We start from the raw sequence: 25,149 nt of genomic DNA on the forward strand, positions 1-25,149 counted from the left end.
AAAAGCACGTAAATGCTGTGAAATCAGAATGTCATTATTTTAAGTACACTTTACACTGGTCTGAACAACTACGCAGCTGCAGCACTACAGAGGAACAAGCTCCATGGTGTCCTTTGAAATGCCTGTACACTAGTTTGACCCTGTAGACCCAATGCTCAACTATTTACTTAAGCAAAACGCAAACACCCCTGGGAGTTGCGCTTGCTTGAAGGCAGCAGTATTGGACTTCACTTACACGCCATTTGAGTTCATCTACCTATACTTGGTGCGGCACTTGAAGTATAGTACCAGTAGAGTTGAAGCACTGCAGCTCTGCTGTTATGGAGACAGTTGCGTTGATTAAAAAGTCTTTGATACGTACTGTACCTTCATATGGGACAGAGGATGACACAGCCATGCCCACACACGGCAGTTCACACAACATGTCTATGGGAACAGCTATAGGATACAGGAAACAGTTTTCCTAAATATCTTCCAGATGTTATTCAAACCACTTATCCTTTAGATGAACTAAATATATTAGATCCGAAGATAATTTAGGAATATCTATGATTTTCAATAATTAAATTGGAAAAGATTTGACTAACGGGATTGAAACTATATGAGAAAGATAAAACTGATTCAAAACCAGCCTCCAAGAAGCTCCATTTTCAAAACTCCTCAAACCAGGGTATGTTGAATGATTATGACTCAAAACAAAGAAACAGGTGACGGAAGCACCACATAATTCAGGCAGATGCTGTTATGTACCTATTTTCAAGCCCTTAGAGCTCCTTCTGGCTACAATAAAGCCATATAGGCAGAACTCTATATGGACCCATATACAATACTGGCCAGGACCAAACACTGGGTTTGTGGACAAAATGCAATGCTTTGAACACCCGCAAGTCTGCTGAGAGCTGCTGCTGCCTTCCATAGCGGTATGATCCTGTCACCCAACTCCTGCTAAGAAGCAAGGTAGATCAGAAGATGGAGAGAAAAAAAGCAAATACGATTCCAAACTCATCAGGAGCTGGAAATTTCTGCCTTACACATGCAAGAAATCACAGTTGGCTGGTTAACAGTGCCCTGCACCAGCACAATGTAGTATCAGGCAGCCACTGCCTCTCAGGGAACCCCAGATTTTCTCAGAAGCCTACAATAGCCTGTTGGTAAGTTTAGGATCATATTTGCATTTCTTTCTTCCCATTGGCATCAGAGTTTGTGAACGAAAAGACTTTTGGGGTGCAACAGTATGGAAAAATGTTGACTTAAAATAAATGAAAAATATTATTGTTTTATCAGTGACAAGTGTTTAACATTAGTTGAGCACTAACCCTAACTGAGTTGGTAACACTAAGGGTTTTTTTATTTCAACTTCTCTTTTTTTTTCCTAATTGTATCTGCTCCCTTTCCTAAGATGGATTTTGATTATTTTCTGACTTGCGAAGTCTGTGGCATAGGTGACTTTTAAAAGCAAAACATGCCAACACATTTCAGGAGACCCTTTCCAGCTTCTGGAGAACCAGAACCAGGAAAATGTAGGGCACTGAAGCTGGAAAAGGCATGAAGAATGGGTGAGGAAAAACACAGCAGCCAAAATAGAAGTGAGAAACGCAATCAGAGCACTGGGAAAGAGGGCGAGGAAGTTTTCCCAGTGAACTTTGATAACTTTAGAAGAAAACGATCTCAAAAACTGCTTTTACTTTTGGAGAGTTCACACCTTCATTTAGACGATCATTGACAAAAGAGCAAACACTGTTCCCTGCCTCAATTATTTTAAGATCTCTTGATTTGATCCTCTGCTCTGGAAAGCTCAAAAAATTAAAATGAGTTGTTATAGATCAACAGGAGGGGATGCAATATTTTATAAGAAATTTCCAGACAACCTGCCTTGGGACTGATCGAAGCCGAAGCCATCAGCAACTCATTTACCTTTCTTAATCTTCACGCACAACAGCAAACACAAAGAAAAAAATCCTGTTAGTATGCAATGCTCTGTACACACACCTGGGCTTTAAAACTCCTATAGGAGACTGCATTTTAAAATCTGAAGTTTCTAAACTGGAGGTGTAAGCCAGTTAAATTTTAGAAAGAAACACAAGAAACAGTACACTGAGATGGTTGAGAAAAACATAAGCTGTAGGCTCCAATGCTTCAAAAGGCTTGAGAACTATTAGACAAACGACAATCATAAAATATACACATATAAACATAAATACGAGACGCAAATTAATCTAGCAGATTGCACAGAGGGAGAGCAGAAAGGGAATATGTGGCCCTGTACAAACCAGAAAGCTCTCAGCATCTCGGGCCCCTCATATCTGCAATAGGACTTTAATGAACTATCGAGAAAAGGCAACATATGGGTTATGCAACCTTGAGGAAACATAAGGCATTACGTATGTGACAAGTACTATCACCCAGTGTGATGAGCACTCACAACAAACAAGCAAAAGGGTTAAAAATAACAGCTCCTGAGAGTATGCATGACACGTAAACCCATCTTCTCTCCTGCTAGGGAAAACAAGTGCACAGAAAAAGGGGGGTTTAATCATTTAAGGGACTACCAGGCAGGCTTATTTCTGGGGTTTCAGCTTTTAGGAACCAGATCAGCATACAGAGGAGATTGACACATGCTCTGTGAAGATTAACCTTAGGCCAGTGGAGACACTCTTTCGAGGAATGACATTTAAAGTTAAGGTTGCATTCTGAGTTGCCCTCGCTCTCTGTTAACTATAAAAAGAAGTGCAACCTCCCCAAATTAACCGTAGCCTTGGTGAATTCTCTGCACAGACTGCTTTCCTGCAAAACACAAATTTAGGAACAGTTTAGTTGTGAAGTGCTGTTATTCTAGACCTTGATGCTGTTAGCAGACAAGAAATGGGCCAGATATTCTGTGAGAAGAACCGCTATGCAAGTACCACAGCAAATCTCACAGAACAAGGCAATAGTATATGCTCAGGTATATTAAGGGGAAACCAGGCATCCAAATGCCAAGGGAAACTGGACTAGCATGAGGAGGACGGGCAGCTCTGCACTGAATGGTGTTAACATGCAGTCACACAAATAGCCCGTGCAAAAGGCAGCAATCAAACGGCAGCAGCTGCACAGCAGCCTCCTGTTACAGAATATTGATTTGTGCAGATGATGCAACAAACATGCTCTGGAAGTCAGATAGATTGCTTTGAAGGGCATGAGTTACGCTACTATCTGTCAGCTGAATTCTCTGAGAAACAGAAATTACAGATACATAGAGCCTGGAGGTGCCCTCTTAGGTTTTCACTTTACCTCCCTGCTGTGCAGAAGGACCCAGACTTACCTCCATCCCATAGATGCCTGTCTAACTGCACTGGTAACCTCCTACAAAGTCCACAAGATCCCTCACCATCTGATTTCAGTGCTTGAAGGTTCTAGTGTTTTTTTCTACTATATAATTTCCATCTTTTTTGTTATAAATCAGGACAACTACTTCTTGTCCTCCAGATGTTGATGTGGAAAGCAAGCCACCATTATTCCCTTTATAGCCTCTTACATATTGTGTGACTTGTCATGTCCCTCCCCTGCTCAGTCTCCTTTTTCCCAGGCTAAACAGTTCCAGCCCCTGCAATTTTTGTCCACGATTTACATTTCCAAAGCCTCTTATTTTCTTTTCTGGAATTAAATTTATCTTGAAGCACAATCTCTAAACCACGGCTGAAGACCCAGTAATGCCGTAGAATACAGACTGGTGCGTGAAGCTGGACAGAAGTAGTGTCAGTTTTATGAAACGTCACACATACAAATGACCAGGGAAGCAACAATAATAATGAGTGCTTGGGTTCTTTTTTTGCTTGTTTGTTAAGAATCAGACTTTTTTGTCTAATTTATTATAAGGAAAACTGGCTCCTTAAGAAAAATTTCAACATAAATGATGACTAGCTGCAGTGTAAGTATCTTCACGCTTGATTTTACAACATGTAACCATACACCTATTCTGTTAAGCTGCTACTTTTACTTATTTTTTATTTTTAAATATATTCCTTTAAACGTGACTAACTCTACTCACCCAAGGAATAGGATAACTATATAAAGATCAGTTAGTGACTGGCTCAGCATAAAATCACAAACTTTTCTCCAGCATTTCTGCTTGTCAGAAAGCAGCTTGAAAACCAAGCTGCATCCCTGCTTCGGTGCCCCCAGACGGGAATATCTGACCCCCACAATCCCACAGATATCCCTCCTCTACCCACCCCTTCCTGTAAACGACAATTAAATCTTGAAAAAATACTTAGCACCTAGTGCATAATCTGTCCTTCTCATGTGTCATGCTCTACCATAATAAAGAAGAGTCCACTTATTTCTTTGTTATCAGTGGCTCACTCTGGGACCTGGGTTCTTCCTACCACATCACTACTCTTCAGGGACCACAGAAGGGCTTTAGCAACTGCTGATATCAGCTGCTAATCCCACCGGGGCCATTCCTTTTTTTCAGTGAGCTCTTTTTTCCCAGCCACGCTGAAGGTAGTGTGGGGCCTGTTCGTTAGTGATCCTTTCTCAGATTTCTGGACCTGGCTACACAGACTGTTCGTGTCTCAGACACTAGAGCGAACAGATTCTGGGGCCCTGAGACGCCTCCTAAAACTACAGAAAACCTGCAAATGTAAGTAGCTTCACCTGAACGTCTTGTTTCTGCCTTTCAAGTGTCACAATGTCAAAATCTAGGTGTACAAATGCTAATATTAAATCAACAATGCAAATATGAAGACAGAGTGAAAAACGAAGCCACAAATCCCCAAAATTATGTAGCATCAAATGAAAACCTCTTATTTACGCAGAATAAATGTAAACTGACATCTTAACAGTGTAAAATTATTGAAGAGCCCTGCTTTGAAGAGCTTACAATCTAACTGTATGTAATACACAAAACTAGTGGAACTTGATGTATAGTTACAAGAGTAAAAGCCAGAAGTTATACACTTATTAGAGCTGCTGTGTATTTTTTTTTTTTTTTGCTTTAAGAGAAGTTTCAATGTCAAAATTTATCCTAAATGTGAAAATTGGAATGAGACAGAAAGCTAACAAAAAGATGTCTGGTCTGGAATAAATAACTTCAAAACTCATACAAAAGAAGTATTATTTCACATGGAAGAAAAAAAATGTGGAATTAAGAAAATTCAGACCTAATTCAGTAACACTGACATCTTTCTAGAGATGTAAAAAAATAAAATGGAATGAGATTAAACTGCCTTTATTTGTTACCAAAATATGCATTATGGTCTTACATTTTCTCACATTCACTTTGGAACTTTTCATTTAAGAACCTTTGTACTAGGCTAGAGTCTCTGAGTTGATAAACAAAACACATGCCTCCAGGCAACAACAGAAAATGAATTCTACATTTTGGACATTGAACAACTGAATCTGTAGATCTGCAAAGTTTGGTTTGGGGTTTGTTTGTGGTGGTTTGGGGTTCTTTTTGTTAACAGCACGGCTCAGCAGGCATCCATCTGCAAGGCAGTATTATTGTAGTGCACGACACCTAGGACCGAATTGGAAGGTGACTTGAATTATTCCACCACAGCATAACGCGATATATGCCATACAGCCAGGGGAGAGAAGAGCATTGTAAAACATGAAGCATTGGTTTCTGTTTGTAAAACCACAAATTGTCCAGATTCCCTCTTTCCAGGAAACTCTACATGATTCAATTCCCTGATAAATGTGTGTTGAAGGAAGCATTGACCTCTTCACCCCAAAAGTGAAGACAGACTTAAGGACATTTGCACTAACTTGTCCTGACGAAGAGAGTTCAACGCCACCAAAAGCTCCTCTGGACCACAGCCATTAAAAAGCAAATGGTTTCTTCACATATTTTGTATGTTGGTTACTACTGTCATCACCTATCATGTCAAGGTAGCTTTGCTGGCTATTTCTGGGATGAATATGGCAAGACAAAACATGATCTTTATTTTTATAAAGATGTTGTTTGGCACTGTTTTAATCTACAGTAAATACGAGAAGATACCATAGTGAAACAGACCTCAAATACTTGTAAGAAGCAAGAACCTGGTATGACCTGACCAAAATAAGCAAATCTGAGTAAGGCAGATTTTTCTCATTTTGCTGAAGCAGGGACTGCAAAATCATCTTTTATCACATCTGGCCACTAGTTACAAATTCAGCTTTTTCTCCATGGTCACCCTCTGACATACAACTTGGCCATCTGGAACAAACTCAGGAGGAAAGAAGAGAGGATGAGAAGGAAAAAAATATGTTTATAATGCAAGACACCATTACTTCTACTGAGTGCAATATGCATTTAACAGGAATGGAGGAGAGGATGCACAGCTGCCTCTTGTGTCTGTATCAACACTATGGTTGCCTCCAATTCTAGTGACTAACAGTACAATAAATTATAACACTTTTTTCCCCACAAAAATAATGAATAGTGTTAATTTACAGCACTCAGAACACACAACGTCGGCTCTCGTAAGTATGTCCGCTACGGAGATGGGTTTTCCACTAAAATTTATATGAAAGACTGAGACATCGTCTAACTGAGGCAAGTGACTTAGTGTGGTTACCCTGTGCTCCCTCTACGGTCTATGGAGAGAGAGAAGATGACAATCGTCAAGAAGACAATTCAAATCCTAGGCAGGTTAAAATGCCCTTTGAAGGTGGATCTCTCTCTCTGCTGACCAAAGCAGCCCTCCAGGACAACAAGCTGGGCACCCTACACAGATGAGGCAACAAAAACAGGATGGATCTGCATTAAACATCCGACAAATACCAGAACAATGGTAGAGCTGGAAAAAGAATATAAATTTCACTATTCCCAGTCCAGAGTCCACTTAGCTTTGCAGCCCGCATTTATATAACAAAGACTTGTTCTGTATTATGCCTGCTCCTATAGTCCTTTTGTGTGCAAAATATCTCACTGTTTCTCACAGAGGAAACAATGTCTGGCTGGAAAAAGATAACTGCCATAAAAGCAGATACATCTTTAAATCAAAGCTTTATGGTGAAAGTTGGCAAAGTTTAGATAGCAATTTTCTGCCACTTGTTTGTTTAACTCTGGGAAAACGAAAATTGTTCTTTCCACAGTCTGTAAACATAACCTGCAACTTTGCACTGCTCCCAGTCAATTCACTGTAAAAACTGAGAGGTAGCTGAACAGAACTTGGAGTGAAAAATGTGGCCTTTTAGCCATGTACTTATTTGAGAATACTTTTTCAGCAACTGAAAGGACAAAAAGCCTGTAATACCAATGACTTACTAGAAGTAAAAGGGAAACAAAAATCTCTAACACGTGCTGGATTTCCTGCTGCAAGCTGTAAGGAGACTACAACTACATTCACTAAGATTTTTGAGCACAAAAAGTTATGATCCTAAATCTAAATTTTATTATCTAAAAAGAAGTTGCCAGTTTAAAGAGATTTAGGGTATGAAAAACTCCAATGCATTAATGGGAGCTAGCTTTGTCTGGTCCTTTATGAACTTTGCTTTAAAAGTTCCTGCTAAGTTGTTTTTAGACCCCTTCCTTTCAACAGACCAGCCACATAAAGCTAGCATTACCAGTACAAAATTTAGCATTTCATAAAGCATATCTATCAGATTCTTCTAAATGGCACAGAAGTAGTCCACATGGGATCAGATTGAGACTTTTTAATTCTTGACATTGATGTGCTTAATAAAACACATCCTTGAAACCATTTCTTTATGTAAGATGGAAAAAGGTATTCCATGGCAAACAGAATCGGCATGCCTTTATAAACTGGCTACAAGGTGGACTGAGTCAAGATGATATTAATAGCAGCCCACAGGTTTCACCTGGCTAAAGATACCATTCCTCTCACTCTCAGAGACAGAAAGCGGGATGAGGGCAGTATAAATCCCAACATTCAAGTATCTCTTACTGCCTAGACGTAGCTAGATGTATAAAGACGATGACAGGGTTAGTCTAGAAGCACATGTGCAGCCAGGCATCTAGATGTGGGGGTTCCTGCCGTCTCTGTGTGAATCACAAGCAGGGTTCCAAAACTGGAATCTGGTCTCCATCACAGAGGAGCATGGATCTAATTAGTTCTTTCTGTCACTGTGAAAGACATGACTGAATTACAGTAACATTTTATGCTCTTAACTATTCCACAGATGAATCCAAAATATATGCAATTACAGATCTAAATATAGTCCCTTACAGTTAACAGAAATCAACTCAGCTAAGTAACTCAGGGAGGGAGGGAGAGAAGACATCTAAAAGCACACAAAAAACTGACTTCACTTAGTAAACTGACTTCACTTCTTCTGTATGGCAGTATTATTTTACTTTGAAGCGAAGCTTTCCTCAAGAAGTTCCATCAATTTGTTATGAATAGTTGTATTCAAACATATCCTATTTTGTTTGTGAAAGTAAAGTAAAAAATAAGCAAAAATAATTAATTTATTTCTCAAATTTTTTCATCCCCTATCGTCCTTAAATGGCACTGTCCAACAAATAAGTTTGTAACTAAAATCAATTGTCTCTTTTGATTTAAAATTTTAAGTGTACTTAAGTGAAAGATGAGCAAAAAAAAGCCAAAGAGAATGGCCATTTGTTGAATCACGCAGCACTAGTGCAATAATCCATACAATGTCTCGCCCCTTATCTAAAGGGAGCACGTTCAACCCCTGCAGGGTACTCCGTTCTCCCCTTCCAGCCTTGCTCTTTTTTTTTTTTGCTGAGACTGACAGCAAGCATGCCAACTCTGTGAATATTCTCGGGAATGTGGAGCCTTATTTCCCTCCAGAATGAAGTGAGAAAACAAAATCCTTTCACTCCAGCACATCAGGCAAGGGCAATCACATACTGACACAAACATGACCAGAACCAGGAGCAAGCCTTTTTTTCCACATCCATAAGAAATCAATGCTTCCTCTAAGTTATATGTTTTTTACTATTAAGTAAACTATTTTTTTCCTGACTAAAAGGGCCTAGACTTTTAAAAGCAAGATGGCAGACATCAAGCAGTAAGGTAAAGTGTAAATTAGGTCCAAAGCTATGTGAAATTTGAAGACCAGTACTGGATGTGAGAGCTCTTTCAAAGGCAAATTCTCAAAAGGCATTCACTGTTCTTTAGAAAGACCCAGAACCGGTCAATGCCAAAGTAAGCAGTGTATGGTAACAACTTCCAGTGATAAATATCAGGATATTTTAAAACTTGTTTTTACAGGTTTCTCTGTCTCGAGATTGATTTTAGGAGACTATTTTGATCAAATCCGAAGTAGCAACACATAAAGAAGTGCTGAAAGGGAGAGGGATAATCCTGTCCTTAATGCTGCTACTGAAATACATACTTTTGCACAGCCTAGACGAGAGTACCCCACCGAGATTTCTACAGATGGCATGGGCGGGCAAGGCAGTAGACATGAACTCCCACATACGTAAGACCAGAAAGGGAAAATAAATCATCAACAGAAATATGAAACGAGTTAGACACAAAGTGCTGTCAAAAGCATAAAGCAACTAAATGGGGAAAAAAAAAAACCAGGGAAAAATCCCCTCAATCTCCCTAATATTCATAGGAGTAATAGGGATTACCTGTAACAATAGCAGATTTTTTTTTTAAATGGTAGCGTGTTTCAAGTTGCCAGCATGCTTTTAATTACATTTAGAAAGTTAAAGTCTATTGCATGAACTAAACAAATTAAGTCATTCAAAATAATAATAAAGTTGCTGATTCGCTAACATTTTTAATCCTGCAATTTACATGTTGAAATACATTTTTAACAATATCCTCTTAATACTCAAATGCATTCACACTGGCCAACTTCAATACACTGACTGATGTGACAGTTTAAAGTATTTCAAGGAGGATATTTGGGTCTCTTGAGTTCATATTTTTAAATTGTCAAAATACATATCCTCATAAGAGAGAAGAAGAAATTAAAGCCTTGATGTACATTAAAACTGACCCAGACTGTCTTGAAACAAACAGGAAATCCACAGATTTTTAAGGCCAGAAGAGACCACTATGATTGCCAATCTAACTTCCTGCACAAAGGAGCCCATAAGAGTTCACCCAAAAAATCCTGCAGCAAGTATTTTGAAACTGAATTACAGCTAAACATCCGGCACAGAAATATCCTTAGTGTAAACGACCTAATTCAGGATTAAGACTTAAAATATGAAAAGGCAGTCTTAATTTTCCTTCTGTAAACAGGTAGAGTACGCAAGCCTCATCAGTACATCAGGGTGACACGTTTACAGCACAGCAGGATGAATTATTAAGGGATGGTACTCCTCCATACACGTTCCCATCTTTACAACATATAATTGTAAGTAATTACATGAATGACAATATGATTTGCTAAAATATTTCAGTTTTGAAAATTCATTTCTACACTGTCATCTGTTAAAATAATCACAAAATCCCATTTATTGTTTTTTGTATGAAAATAATTCTAGCAATCTGCATGTTTTTATCATTATTTACATAGTAAATGTTAACTCATAACTAATACTGAAGGGTTATTCCTACAAGGAAAAGAATCCATAGTCACATTGACTATAACCCCATTTCTGTTGTGTAACATTCACTTTTCGCTCCTTCCCCCATGTTTTGGTATTGTCAGATCCAGGGATATATCAGATCCAGGGACACCTGGATGGATGAGCTGAATAGAAAAGGTGCACATGCCATTTATTCTATCAGAATATTCTGAAATTTTAAATCGGTGTCGTATTTGCAAGGAACCAGAAATAACCTAAGGTCTACAAGTGTTTCCAGAGTAAGAATTTGCCCTCACATATTTCCCAATTCTTGTTTGAACACCGGAAACCACGTTTTCCAAAGCTGCTTCTATACTTGCTGTAATCACAAACTTTAGGAGAGAAGGGGCAAAACGTAAGGCTGGTCATCTTTTCTTAAATGCTGCCACACTACAGTCACAAAGATAGTACTTTTGTACTGTATTAAAGCATGGAAATCAAAGTTAGTTAAAATCACATTTAAAAAAAACACGTTCAAATTGCCTTCAAAACACAACTCTCGTAACTTTTATTTAAAATTAGCCTTGAAACTTTGTTATTTATTTATGCTGCTACTGATGGCTGATGTTTATCCACCGTACATGTAAAGAATAGATAATAGACTAAACCTATGATTTTAAAATTCATTCGCATTTGTAAGAGAGGCTTCTCACAAAATTAAATGCCAAGCTTTTCTCTTGGTGTCTGTTCAAGATCTCTGATGGCTGATCTTTACAAAATAACTATTTGAGGCCAAATTTGACATGACAAGTCTTAAAATACAGCATAAAGATACTTTTAAAAATTATTATTGCAAGTGCACAGATTTTTCTCCCATTTTCAGCGCAAAAGAAAAACAATTTCAATCCCCCATCAAAACACTTTTTAATTTGAAATTGTCAGTACTAGAAATCAACAATCTAACAAAATGAAGACACAATATGAGATATGAAGCTTCATAGCCCACCTTTCTTCTTGACTGGCATTCTTCTTCCTACTTCTGAATCTGGTTGCAAGCACTTATTTACAGGTATTAACGATGCACTACTGGAACACTTTGCGAGGTCAGGAACTGGCTATCTATTGCAAAACACTTTTACAGTTCAGTTAGGAAATGCAGCTTCAATCTTCATTTCTATCAATACTTGCTGCTTTCTTGTACTGGACTTCCGATGCTTCCCACAAATAAGAAAAAAAAGGGAAAAAAAGCAGCTTTGGGATTTTTTTTTTAAGAGATGTTTTCAATTTCTTTAAAATATATTTGAATCTATAAAAATACAAGAGAAAATGCTCCTTGGCAATATAAAACCTTATTATAACTCCTCTTCTGGCAGCAAAGTTTGAAAATTAAAAGATTTTATGTAATACAATTAAGGCACAGTCCATCTCTAGGCAGCTGTCTTAATACTCCACCTGTACGTGCTCAAAAACATATTATTTGCAGGACAAAAACACCCAAATAGTCCAAATAAGGAGGAAGACAAAAACAATCCAAAGTGACTCTTTAAGTTCTTTCACTTCTTGAATGAATTTTGCTAGCTATGTGTTAGGTGACTACACAGCAGACTGAAAAGGTCCCTTTTTCCTCACCGGACAACAGCCTTCACTCATCACCCTCTAACCCAACAGAAGTCACTGGCCAGTCACTTTCATTTTTATTATCTGCAAGCCACCCAGCCTTACGGTCTTTAACGTCCCTCTGATCCTCCCATGTATTAAAAGAGAGGATTGAAGACGAGGAAAGCAATCCCTTGACCTGGAATTATTAAAGTGACAGTGCTGCTCACTGGGCACTTTGGCAAAGCAGATTGCTTTATACTGGAGTCATTTACTTCATGCCATTTCTTCCTTTGCACAGCAGCCACCTCGTGAAAGAGGAATAAGGAGAGTTAGGAGAAGAGCTTCACAAATGGTTCATTTTCAGAGATAATGAAGTATTAATGAAATAAAAAGCAAGCCATGAGATCAGTCCAGAGTTTCCCACTCAGAAGCGCAGCTGGTTGGCTTCAATATGAGCCTCTCTCTCTCTCCCTTTTCTGGAAAAACAAAAAGAGAGAAACAGAAGCGGGATAGATTTTCCTCATCTAGCTCGTTAAGAAAAAGTATGAAAAAGGTGGACAAGCTCCAAACGCTTCCCTTCCCCGCACGAGGAGCTGCGATGCACATGACAGGGCTCTGCTTTGCATCGTCTTCTTTAGGAGGTGGAAACTGTATTTGTGAAGGGGGCGGCTCTGTTTTGCTCTTTAACGTTCACGACTGGGATCCGTTTGTCCCCGCTTCCCTCCAAGCAGGGACTCTCCCCTCCCCCCGGCCTCTCCCGGTCCAAAAGGGGACCGCCTGTCGCCTTCTCAGGCGGGACAAGGCAGAGAGGGCTGGCTTGGTCGGTGGAGGGCTGGGATGGCGTGCAGGTGAACTGGGGGAGCCGGGCTAGGTTTAAGGAAGAGGACGATTTCCCCCGGGTTGCTGAGGGACGGGCAAGAGGCAGGAGCCGAGGGGGATGAGGGAGCGGACGGAGGTGGGGCGAAGCGAGAGGCAACCGGGGCGAGGGGGGCTGGATGGGGACGGGACGGGGAGCACAAAGGAGCTGGTGGCGAGGGAAGGGGGCGGCGAGGCGGGAGGGGAGCGGGCGATGCAGGGGCTGAGGGGGTGCAAGCGGGAAAGGGGCGCAGGGCTGAGGGGAGGGGGCCGCAGGCAGCGCCCGGTGCGGGGTGCTGAGGCCCGGGCAAGGGGAGGGGGTCAGCGGGTTACCCCGAGGACTGGGCCTCCCCCCATCGAAGGCTCCTCGCTCCGCTAGGGGGAGTCCCCGCGTCCCGGCCGCCGGCTGCAGGATCCCCGCTCAGCCCCGTCTCCATGGAGGAGCCGCCGCCGCCGCCGCCATCCGCCGCCCCTAGCAACGAGCACCGGGCCGGGCGCTGACCCCCCGCCCGCCGGCTTGCAGCCAATCGGAAGCCGCCATGCTGGGCCGGCGAGGATCGCCCAATCAAAGGTGTCCTCTGAAGTCCTAGGTCATGTGAGCGGGCAAGATGGCGGCGCCCACTAGGGGGGCTGGGAGGTGGGAGGAGCCATGTTGTAGGCGGTGGGGCCTTCGCGGCGGGAGCGACTCGGTAAGGGCGGGAGCGGGAGGGCCGCCGGCGGGGCGGTGGCCGCCGGGCACCGCTCAAGGTCGTGCAGGTCGGAGCCCGGAGCCCGGACCTGGCGGGAAGGCCGTGAGGGTGAAGGCGGTGCGGGGGCGGCGCCGAGGGGGTTAACGACTTTCGGTGGGGTTTAAAGCCCGGGGGTGAGCCGCAGCCTCCCGGTGTAAGGGCTTCTGCCCTGAACCGGGCTCCGGGGGGCTTGGCGACCTCCAGCCACCTTACAGCGGCGTACAGGGGGACAGGGAGGGTCGTCTGTATGTCACGGGTAATGACGTAATGTCTGGTTTACCTAAAGAACAGGTTTGGAGACCCACCTCCTAGGCGGGGTGGAAGCGAGAGACCTCAAGGCTGGCACCGGCCCCGCTGATCCCGGGTGAGCCCCTGCTGCTTGTCCCTGCTTACTCCGCTCCTGCATCCTGCCAGGCCTGAACTGAAGCGAGCACAATCCTGTAGACAGGCTGTGGGACACAGGCTTCAAATTACAAAAGAAACTTACGGTAAGTATGACTAGCCAAGTAAGTCTGGGAAACTTTCCTCTGAGGAGAAACATATATAAAAAGCATTTGAATCACTAAATACCAGATTTAATCAAAAGCTGTTGTGGTGGGTTGACCTCGGCTGACTGTCAGGTGCCCACCAAGCCGCTCTCTCACTCCCCTTCCATCAACACGATAGGGAGAAGATACAATGAAAAGCTCATGGGTTGAGATAAGGACAGGGAGATCACTCACCAATTACCAGTGTGGACAAAACAGACTAGACTTTGGGGAAATTAATTTCATTTATTGCCAATTAAACAGAATAGGATAATGAGAAATAAGAACAACTCTAAACGCACCTTCCCCCCCACCCCTCCCTTTTTCCCAGGCTAAACTTCACTCCTGATTTTCTCTACCTCCTCCCCCCCCGAGCGGCGCAGGGGAACAGGGAATGGGGGTTGTGGTCAGTTCATCACATGTTGTCTCTGCCGCTCCTTCTTCCTCACACTCTTCCCCTGCTGCACCATGGGCTCCGTCCCATGGGAGACAGTCCTCCATGAACTTCTCCAGCACGAGTCCTTCCCATGGGCTGCAGTTCTTCACGAACTGCTCCAGCATGGGCCCTTCCACAGGGTGCAGTCCTTCAGGAACAGACTGCTCCAGCACAGGTCCCCCGTGGGGTCACAAGTCCTGCCAGCAAACCTGCTCCAGCGTGGGCTCCTCTCTCCATGGGTCCACAGGTCCTGCCAGGAGCCTGCTCCAGCGCGGGCTCTCCACAGGGTCACAGCCTCTTTCGGGCACATCCACCTGCTCCGGCGTGGGGTCCTCCACGGGCTGCAGGTGGATATCTGCTCCACCATTAACCTCCATGGGCTGCAGGGGGACAGCCTGCCTCACCATGGTCTTCACCACGAGCTGCAGGGGAATCTCTGCTCCGGCGCCTGGAGCACCTCCTCCCCCTTCTTCTTCACTGACCTTGGTGTCTGCAGAGTTGTTTCCCTCACATATTCTCACTCCTCTCTTCGGCTGGCAGGGTGTTTTTCCCTTCTTAAATATGTTATCCCAGAGGCGCTACCACCGTCGCTGATGGGCTCTGCCTTGGTCAGCAGGGGGTCCGTCTTGGAGCCAGCTGGCATTGGCTCTGTCAGACATGGGGGCAGCTTCTGGCATCTTCTGACAGAAGCCACCCCTGCAGCCCCCCTCCCCCGCTACCAAAACCTTGCCATGTAAACCCAATACAACTTACGCTTTCTGACTTGATACATGTCTCTGACTAAGAGTACCAATTACAAAAAAGTCCTTAGTTGTGGAATATAAAAGCAGAGTAGATGTCTTCATGATTTCTTTAAGTCTTTTCAAAGAATGGATTTATTTGGGGTTTTGCCTTACGGTTCTGTTTGACAGTTAAGTCAGTTTAAACCTGGAGTGTTGCCAAATTCCGTGGTCCCGTTAGCATCTTCCTTTGTGCTGCTGCCATTAGGGATCATTGTGTTAGAAGGTGATCCAGCTGGAAAAAACAAGTACGCTGCCCGTTGTTCCTCTGAGCAGTTTTCATCTGTGTGTTTCCTGATCCAAGCTGCTGTATGGCCCCAGGGTTGGAGGTGCTGGGGCAGGAGTATCTGGAGGGTGAGACAGTCCATCTTCATCCCACTGAGTACTTAAGTTGGCTTAGAGCAACTGTCAAACCACAGCTGCAATGTCACTAAAGAAAGCAGTTTGTTAGGGTTCATGTAGTCATAAATATCATAGACTTCTGTAGCTGGATAGTGGCCTTTGTGTCTGAAAACTCTGCCATGAAAAATAGGAAATGCATTTGTGATTGCATAGTGCCAAAAGAGTCCAGAAGGTTATTTGATACATATTGGGGCTGTGTAACTTTGATTACACTTGTTTGTCTGTTTCTTATGATCCAGGACTTCAAGATGACAGGAAGAGAGTTTCTTGAACTAGATTCTCCGCAGCGAAGACTATATTTGGAAAGATTTAAGCGGGTGGAAGTCATACAAAAGATACTCAATGAGCTTCCTAAAGCAGATCAGTAAGTGCTGGTAAAATAAATGAAGATAAGTGCATCAAACATTTCAAGTCTTTTGGAGGCTTTTCTTTTCCCTTACTCTTCTATTGCAAATCTTCCTTGCAGTTGCAAAAATATTTAATTGTAAAGATGCTTATTATTGTCCAGAACAGAAAACTTGTTTTGTGTTTTTTAAATATGGTTAGTTCACTCTTATCTCTGGTCCTGCCTAGCCGGTTTCTGGCATATGCTCCCCGATGCTTCAGGTTCTGGGGTGGCTGATCAGCCCCGACTGGCTCTGAGCATTCATACAGTCCTGTGCTAGAGCTAATCAATTTTCTAGGAAACTGAAATGTTGGAGAGCATAAGGCAGAGACTCTTGTGATTCTGCAGGAGTCATCTTGTGTCCCGCAGGGCTGGCCTGGGGCCAGAACTGAGTGAGCATCAACCTGCTAGTTCCTGCATTTCATTCTGCCCTGCTCCCCGTTTCAGGAAGGTGAGACTGAGGTATCCAGGTGGTGGTGGTGGACGAGTCAGCCAGAGTCGTGCTGGCTCACCAGCAGGGTTCTGTGCAGCACAAAACCAGCTAAATGCCTTCTGGGCCTCACAAACAACCTTTTTGTGTTTTGTGATATTGCGTTTCACTGCAAAACCTTACTGAACCTGAGCTGGTTCTGTAATAAGGAGCTGTTTGCACGTGTGTATCATCTTAGATAAATTCTGTATACGTAAGAGTAATGGGAAGCTTTTTTTTTTTTTTAATTTAATAGAACTAAATTGCTGGCTAAACAAACTGCCGGTAGTAACACAGGACCTCCCCACACAGGTGAGAAGGAACAACACCAAGGCTTTATCCCTCCCATTACAGTTAGTGGTGCAGCTTTGTGTAGGATCTGCTGCCCTCCCTCACGTTCAACTTACACCACTTCTCCTTCCCCAGAAGAGCTGGGGAGCTAAGGGGGAGGCAGATACCTCAGTGGTGATGTGGTAACGTCTTGATAGAAGCTGTGGTACTTAGGGACTGCTGGGCCTTGGAAAGAAATAGCTGCGGGGGCGTGCGCCTTTATTTGAAACCACCCTGGCAGGACCTGAAGTTTGTATATCCAGAGGGGAGGTCACTAATGGCTGGAAGGGAAGAGGAAGCATGCTGCTGTCAGGCTGAGAGAGTTCCTGTTCACCAAAGCTCGTTTTTAACACTAGGGAGCTAGTATTTAAAACAAACAAACAAAAATACCAAACCCCAACCCTTCCATCCTCCCTGTCTTTCCTTTTGTGCAGTGTAGCAGTTCTGTACGTCAGTAAGCCTGAGTAGATTCTGCTGGTCCTAGGTACATTAATTTGCTCGGTTTTGGATTCTTAAATACGCTGCTAAATTTTAATCTCGGTCCTCCACATTTATGTATCTGCACGCATGCATTTCACTGCCTGCGACTGTAAACGTACCAACAAAATGAAATGGCTGGTTTGCAGAAACTGCGCTCTGGGGACATTCTGTGAATGGCATCTGGTATTGGGAGAATGGTGATCTGAAAAGCAAATTTCTTTTTAAAACAAAACACAAAAAAAGAAACATAGCTCCTAAATAAGGGCAAGAGGGATATCTGACCGGTAAAGTTCTTTTGCTATATAGCATCAGGATTGAATTGTTAGTAGCTTATTTTCATGTTTGAAAATCTGGTATGTACCAAGCATGAAAGTATTTTCCTATTCAAAATGAGAAATAGTTGGTGTCATTGATGTCGGATGTTTTTAATGTTTAGGTTTTGCAAGGTTAGCACCTACATCTCTGAAGTCTTTTTTGTATGATTTGTCAGTGCTTAATGTTACTCTAAGCATTAAAATGTAGAATAATTTTAAGTAGGTGGATTTGTAAAAAATCATGTATTTTAATTGCTAAATGGTTTAGAGATTGTCACATTTGATAATTTTGCAAATAAGTATGACATTTGGCCTAGCATAAATTTTGTGATCGGTTAAGCATTTTATTTTCTTTGGGGCTTTAGTGATAAATCCAATTATGACGCATTTTAAAAATACACTTTTAACATAATAATATTGGCACAGCCTCAGCATCGGAGTGCCTTCCGGTGAATTGCTTTGCCTGGCAATAGTTGTCAGTCTGGGAATTTTAGATTTGTGGAAACCTAAAGCAAAGAGTTGTTTCCACTAATCGACTGACTGTGCCAGGTCTAATGCTAAAATTAATGCACAACTTCCTTCCGCGAGTCAAATGAAATAAATCACAAACTGCTCATCAGGCTTGTAAAACTGGCGTGCTTTCCCATTCCCTCTTGCGTTACCTGCTGTGATGGAGCGTACTCAAATGGGAACTGTTTGTCAAGATAATAAATGCTGACTATCTCTGGCCAGACTTTGTTCTGTTCTGCCTTCAACATGTCACAGATTGCAACAGGAGTAGCTGCTCTAAACCGTCTGTTAAAAACATGGTAGATAACAGAGTCCACTCCCTGTTATCAAGGGAAAAATAGAAGCTCCAGTTCTGTAAACCAGTATGCAACCTTTAACTAGCGTAACCTCCTAGCAAGGTAGGACCTTAAATTCGCGTGTTCCATGCACACAAGGAAGGCTTACAGGCCTTCGGCCTACAGAATCACTACAAATGATCTGCCAGCAGCTGCTGAGATCGTTATTGCAAGATCCTAGTTGCCCTGGTTGTCCCACCTGATCTGTTCTGTAAGCTCTTATGTTGAAACTAAATCTATACTTCTGGGTAAGCAGGCTAGAAACAAGGCTGATTACAGGAGCCAGCTGTGATTATATATCTATATTATTTTTTTTTTTTTTTTATTTCTTGTGAGAAAACATTCTCCTTTAGAAACATGCTGATTAGGAGAGCCAATTTCATGACGTTTCCATTCGCCATAATAAAAAAAAAAAAAAATTGTAGAAAAGGCTCCTCAGCCTTTCTGTCACTTCATTCTTGAGGTGTGTGTGAACTCGGGCATGTAGTGAAGGATGCTGTACCGGTTGCTTTTGAGAGTAGTGACTCTCCATTTTGCACCAGCGAGAGATTTAGATCTCTTACCTCTTATTGTAGGATATTCAGAAGTGAATTGTAGCACTGAGTAAACCAAACTTCTTTACAGTTCTCAATTGCTGAAGCGACTTTCCTTCTTTCACAGGAACCTTTGTAATCATGGCTCATACTTCCTTGCAGCAAATGCAAGCTTATGCGGCTTGGCGGCAAATAACTTCTTCAGGAACATCCTACACGTCAGAAAGGCTTCCTTGGTGTCCGCTTTGCCAATGGCTGTTATTCCATTTCTTTCAACAGCAGCGGTTTATGAAGTTTTTGTGCGTGAGCCTTTATTTTCAGGTAAAAACCTCATTACTCCTTGTTTTCAAAAGGGCTTTGCTTTACATTGTTACAATGTAACACTAGAGGAGCTTTTCCTCTCTGCAGAACAGTGGTCTTGAACGGTTGTGGTCTTGAAAAACCTCAGTTTGCAAAGCAGGGTTTGAAAAACCGATTGTCTAATGCCTTGGGCAGCACTGAGGTGTTGCAGTTGAGCAGGAAAGGAGAGAGAGATATATATATATATGTTTATAAAAAAACTTCCCGTTACGCATCACTGATTTTTTAGCATCTTTCACTCAAAGTCATGTAAAAGTGACTGCAACAAAGCAGTTCAGTTTCCCCCATCTGTACGATTTCATCTGAAGGTCAACTTTAGAGTGATAAATTCTTCCTGGGTTGGAATGTTTGGGGTTTTTTGGGGTTTTTTGGGGGTTTTTTTGGGGGTTTTTTTGGGTTTTTTTGTTTGTTTGTTTTTTTCCCAAAAGGAAGAGTCCTTCTTTCAAAATTTCTTGCGTACCTGCACAGCTTGGCCGTTTCTGTCAAGCGCCTGTTGCCATGTTGTTGCACGCAGCTTATAAATTGATGTGGTGGTGCTATGTGGATATTGACAGTGAAATACTGTTTGTCATGCAGGTGACCTAAACTGTGAGGTCTGCGCTGTGGTCAGAGGAGGATTGATAGGGGCTGTTGTGGGTGGTCTCTATCCTGTTCTCCTGGCTCTCCCCGTGAACGCAAGCCTTGCAGCCAGGTATGTCTTATTAACCTGCAGTGAGTGAAATGTATTTGTTGGTCAGATCTGCAGTTCTCAGTTTAAATTCCGTGGATTTTTAGTCTGTGCACACCTATCTTTTTGTAGGCTTTTAGTACATGGAAGGAGATGTACATTAAGGTCATCTCATTACAAGGCAAAGTTAGTAAGAGCTATGCCAAGCCTCCAAAGTGAAACAAGATCCGCAAACTGATAGGTTGTAAAGAACTTGTCTCTAGCTGGAACCTTGCAAGCTACCCATGATGTGCCTGGGTACGTGAAATTGTGGCTGCCGTCCTGCCAAGCGGCGAAGCTTGCTGCTTAGTGCTGTTCGGCTGGACGGCTGAGAGACCTTGCCGATCCTGGGCAGTGCCCAGCTGCCAGGCTCCCTGGCAGGTGTAGTTCTGTGGATTGGGTCGGAACACAGTGAGGGGATGGTGAGACTCGGCGGGGCGTCAGCAACGTGGTCAGGATGGCATATAGCATTTATCCGGAGAGCCCAGTACCACCGGGTGAATTTAACTTAGGAGAGCAAGGGGAGAATGAATATCTACCTAAGTATTTTTAATGACTTTAATGTTAAATATTGACGCTTAAATTGGATGGGGAAAAAAAAAGCAAGTTTCTACCACTGTTTATGTTGTTTAGGTATTCTTCATCTCCCTTGCCGGGGAAGGAAAACCTATTGCGCTTCTGGCTCACAACTGCTCAGCCTGTCTTTAGGAAGATGAGTTTGGGTGTACTTATACAGGTTCTAACTGGATTATATCTTGCCACTAAACATCACGGAATATATGTCAAAATACTGCAGCAGATGAACACTAGCAGGGATCCGGAAGAGTTACAAGCATGAAGTTAAGCAACTTTCCAATTGCCTTGGATAAGTAACCATAATAAACAAAGAAAGAAATTTTTGCTTGCTGTCTTTTTTAGTAGAAAAACAAAGTTAAGACTCTGCACTGGCATTCTTTTCAGTTATGAATTTAAAATGCAAGTGAAGTTTTTCATTATGTCCAGCTTAGTATATACACCTGAATAACAGCTTTATAAGGACAGGTGTTTTTTCTTTGGAAATGGGGGAAAAAAAAGCATTTATATTGGCTGCTTAGTGTTTGGCTCTAAGGTGATGCTACATCTTGTAGAAGCTGTATGAGTTATTGAAAAGGGTTTTTTTCTTCATAATGCAAACCACAGTGATTTAAAAAAAAAGGGGGAGGGATCAAGGAAAGTTTTTTGGTTTTGTTTTTTTTTTTCCTAGAGATTCCTCAAAATCTGAGGTTTTTTTCTCCCTGAACTTTCCTCCGTTCTGCTAGCATGGAATTTCTGTCGCAAGATTAGCCCGTTTAGGCTGTTACAAGGGTCACTCTATACACCGTAGAGAACGCTATTACCACAGAACAATCAGGAGTGATACTCCTGTTAGACCTCCCAGCATATATGTCAAGTGACCAAAAAAAAAAAGCCTAGTCAGAACAAACTTTGTCCTTGCAACCAGTTTGCCTTGAAATTAGTCTTTCCCTGAAGCAAGGAACTGCGTTGAGAGGCCTCAAATGGCTGGTGCTGTTACTGCAGTATCTCAGCTGCCTCGAGTTTCAAGATCAGTGGTCTGGAGTCATTCACTTACATGTCAGGCTTGTCTTCACATTGGCCACTCTATGTTCTGGAGCAGTATAAATTGCTAATTTTCCTACTGCATGAGATCTTTAGTGTGTTCTGCAGTTTGGGAACTAAATCAGAATTTTTTTTCTAGAGAAGCAATCATCTCAATCTGATGTGTGTCTTAACTGTGAAACGCATACGATTGCTGGTCAGCAAGATCTACGCTTCAATAAAATTCTAGTATCCCCAGATGCACATGGAGAATTATGAGATTAATGAGAATTATTATTAATGAGAATTAAGAATTCAGCATTGAGACCTTTAGTTGAATTGGTTTAAAATTTATGCTCTAGCCCTGCTGAAAAATGTATTAAAGGAGTTTCATCATACTCATCTACCTTTTCCTAACAGATTTGTTGTTGCAGCAGGAAAATCATGCACTCTGTTTCTCTCTAACCAGGAGTAGCAGCCTGACTTGCACGGGGAAGCAGCAAAGACAGACTACCTCCGCAACGGTCGTTACGTAAAGTTAGTTTAGTTTTCCTTAATTCAAAGTCTTGCTGTATGGTGTGGTGTTCCAATACTGGCCTGCGCCTAAACAGCCATCTTGGCCTTACCTTAATCACCCCCACTTCAGAGATTGTCACGGAGCAAGTATTTTACAAGACAATGAGTTATGGTATCTCCAGAAGTCACCGGACTTCAACCAACAGAACCACTTACCTGTGACAACAAGAACATAATGCAAAGCTATTACTTTGCAATAGTATCTTTACGAACAAAAATGAATGGCTCAGTGATTGTTATTGAGAGTGTTTAACAAGATGTCTTTAAGATACTGTAAAACAGATCCTAGCGCTTTTGAAAGCGTGAGATTCAAAACCATCTTCTGTTCCATGTACTATTTTCATTTTGGTATCAAGTGATAATTTTTCTCTGAGTAATCAAAGTGCATGCTCTGATATTTAATGATCTGATTTGGACAAACCCCCATTTTTTTAGATATTAATTTCTTAGGGTGAAAGGTAAAGATTCTATGAAACAAGGAAAAAACCACATTCTTCAATGTTTTTTTTAATAAGTTGCAAAGACCGGTATTTGTTTCCAGCATAACTGATGAATACACAAATTGCAAATATGTATTTTAAGTGTTCCGCATTGGTCATGTCAGAGGTCAGCTATATACTCCTTAGGCAAGAAAGGTGGCGTGGTTATAAAAAAGGAAACTTTTCAGTTGTAACCCGTGTATTTCTTAAACAACTGGGGGGGGAAAAAAGTTCTCAAAAGTAAGTTAAAGAATGAAGACTGAAACCGTTTCAAAATTCAGCGGGACACCAAGATGCTGTCAGTAAGCTCCAGCGTGTACGTGTGTGAAGGAGTGCCCTCACGGAAATCTGGAAACGCTCCCTCCACTCTCCATTTCATACGCGGGGTACAACATACCTTGTACAACTCGAGAAGTCAAAGGACGAGCTTTTACCGGTTCTTGGCCTCCTACCAACTGTAACAAACTCCTTGCGAACACTGCCTCCCTGTTTGAAAATCTGAGTTAGAACAGGTTTGGGTTGTTTTCTTTCTTCTACCGTTTTACTAGAAACAAGCCAGCTGCAGACTACGTATCGCAGCAATAGCTTTTGCTGCCTTCTCAGAAGAATGCATGTGTCTAACGGACAGATAACCTATGCTGATGGACTTCTGGCTACTCCAAGTCTGAACTACTGCCAAAAGAATGCCGAGAGGCTGGCTACAGGTAGGAATCAACAGAAATACTAAAAAAGCACTAATTTTATCTTCTATATGTACCATTTTTGATGCTGAATCTCAACATTACAATCTATTCCATAGCCCCCTGCAAATGATACCCTCCTCTCCCCTGTACCCGCCCTAGTCCAGCTCCTGGCATCCTCCTGCTAATGAGCAGAGGCAGAATTATTTCTCCAAATCTGCATATCCCACTTAAACTGGGTGAAAAACTGTAGAATCAGCTACTGTCAATGTGTGATGTTACACAGGGTGTTCTTTAAACACAAAGCCCATTTGAACAACCCCCATACCCAATATATCCCCGAGACATTTACAGCCTAACCAATAGCAAATACAACCCTATAAACACAGTATGTTGCTTCTAGCAGAAAACCTCTTTACAAGCTCTAGAGAACCCAAGTTCTTAAAAATCAGTAAATTTACAAAAGGCCTTTGCGTTTTGCAAAAGATCTGTGTTTCACAGGGAAAACTGATGACCGTTTGGACAAGTGGCATGAGAAATCTGACAATCTGGAATACCGTTCCCTACGTTTACTTTGCTGTCACCTCTCCAGGCAGCTGGAGATTGCAGAAACACCAATTTGTTTTTTCCTCCCTGATGCTGCTAAGCTCTTCAGAGGAAAGAGAGAGAAGCTAATTTAGAATGCTACTAAGAGTCACAGTACCGGAATCAAACTGTAAAGAACGAACCAAGAACTGAGCATGAAATTATTTCTTATTTAAATGCTAAATAGTCTTCGAGCGGCTGTGGGGTGGAGAAATCTAGAAAATGAAGGTAGCATGGCAGCTTAACACTGATGGTTCTGTGGTATGTACAGTTTAACAAACACAAATTTCAACGCTGAACAGGGTATTTTCTACAACTGGAGGCCAAAAAAGGCAGAGCATGCCAGTATGCTATTAAATTTTTAAGCAATGTTTTTTGTGAAATGTTCCTTTTTATCAAGCTGCAGACTACTTTCCCTAGAATGCCTGGATGCTAGAAAGCCAGCACGCTCTTTTAAACTGCCCTCTACAAATAAAGCATTTAAGATTAACAGAAATCAAAGAGTACAGTGCATGGCTCACCCTGGAGCTTTAAAAATGTTCTGTCCTTTCCGCACCCTCAAACCTTTGTTAGTCACTCCAGTGTTTAGCGTGGAAGTAACAATCCGATGAAAGATTATGGTTTAACAGCGTATTTTTAACTGTCATCAAACTTCAGAACCTAAAAAGGGGACAGAAAGGAGGAAGATGCCAACAGACCATGGAAGCGTTTATGTAAGTGTTCTACTACTCCATGGTTTATCGATCAAACATAGCCACATTAATAAAACAGTAAGAAAGAAAAACAACTGTAAAATACAAGGAGTGGCGATTCTCAGAAGCATAACTCTATCTTCAGTTCAAGGAATAAAGCCTTCGTTTTGTCCTCACCACAAACTTAACTTGAAGGACAGATGAGTAACCATATTTCTCCTGGACACCCTGCTCCACTTTATCTTGTTTTCCAACAGATGACCCACACGGATAGCAGCAACAGCATCTTCCCCTTTCTGCTTTCCCATTTTGTGTAACGAACCCCTCAATTAAAGCAAGGCATTAATGAGAAGAAAAAGATGAAGAAACATTTGAGCCCATAAAC

At 42.1% G+C, this 25,149-nt stretch overlaps 2 protein-coding genes across 12 annotated transcripts in view; one reads left to right on the plus strand and one right to left on the minus strand.

Moving 5' to 3' along the window:
• DLG2 (discs large MAGUK scaffold protein 2) overlaps window positions 1-13,386 on the minus strand; it is a 1,063,600-nt gene extending 1,050,214 nt beyond the window's left edge. For 3 of the 6 annotated variants that reach the window (XM_076328369.1, XM_076328371.1, XM_076328367.1), the window contains exons 1-2: window positions 13,217-13,385; window positions 11,436-12,504 (exon numbers count right to left, since the gene is read on the minus strand). In XM_076328369.1, coding sequence (XP_076184484.1) covers window positions 11,436-11,454 — 19 coding nt within the window. In that variant the 5' untranslated portion in view covers window positions 11,455-12,504; window positions 13,217-13,385. Of the gene's footprint in view, window positions 1-11,435; window positions 12,861-13,216 lie in introns of those variants that run through there. The other 3 variants (XM_076328370.1, XM_076328368.1, XM_076328388.1) reach the window with 3 other exon arrangements.
• Window positions 13,387-13,502: 116 nt separating this feature from the next.
• Window positions 13,503-21,095, plus strand: LOC143155517 (transmembrane protein 126A-like). Of its 6 annotated transcripts, none has more exons than XM_076328393.1 (6): window positions 13,503-13,572; window positions 13,898-14,099; window positions 15,995-16,119; window positions 19,239-19,432; window positions 20,048-20,162; window positions 20,811-21,095. In XM_076328393.1, exons 3-6 carry the CDS (start codon window positions 16,004-16,006, stop codon window positions 21,013-21,015), a joined length of 630 nt encoding a protein of 209 aa, XP_076184508.1. In that variant the 5' UTR covers window positions 13,503-13,572; window positions 13,898-14,099; window positions 15,995-16,003; the 3' UTR covers window positions 21,016-21,095. The 6 variants fall into 6 exon arrangements, with proteins under 6 accessions (XP_076184508.1, XP_076184514.1, XP_076184511.1 ...); XM_076328399.1 differs by having other exon boundaries at window positions 13,551-13,572; window positions 13,903-14,099; XM_076328396.1 differs by lacking the exon at window positions 13,503-13,572 and adding an exon at window positions 13,595-13,639.
• The last annotated feature ends 4,054 nt before the right edge of the window (window positions 21,096-25,149 follow it).

The sequence above is a fragment of the Aptenodytes patagonicus genome, chromosome 1 (assembly GCF_965638725.1).
Source record: "Aptenodytes patagonicus chromosome 1, bAptPat1.pri.cur, whole genome shotgun sequence".
NCBI lineage: Eukaryota > Metazoa > Chordata > Aves > Sphenisciformes > Spheniscidae > Aptenodytes > Aptenodytes patagonicus.

Bases quoted from the DNA above. Each gene is read 5' to 3' on its own strand.
- LOC143155517 (XM_076328393.1), top strand. From the start codon at position 16,004: ATGACAGGAAGAGAGTTTCTTGAACTAGATTCTCCGCAGCGAAGACTA. The intron at 19,433-20,047 runs GTAAAAACCTCA...TTTGTCATGCAG, and splicing joins GCGTGAGCCTTTATTTTCAG to GTGACCTAAACTGTGAGGTC. The intron at 20,163-20,810 runs GTATGTCTTATT...TATGTTGTTTAG, and splicing joins AACGCAAGCCTTGCAGCCAG to GTATTCTTCATCTCCCTTGC.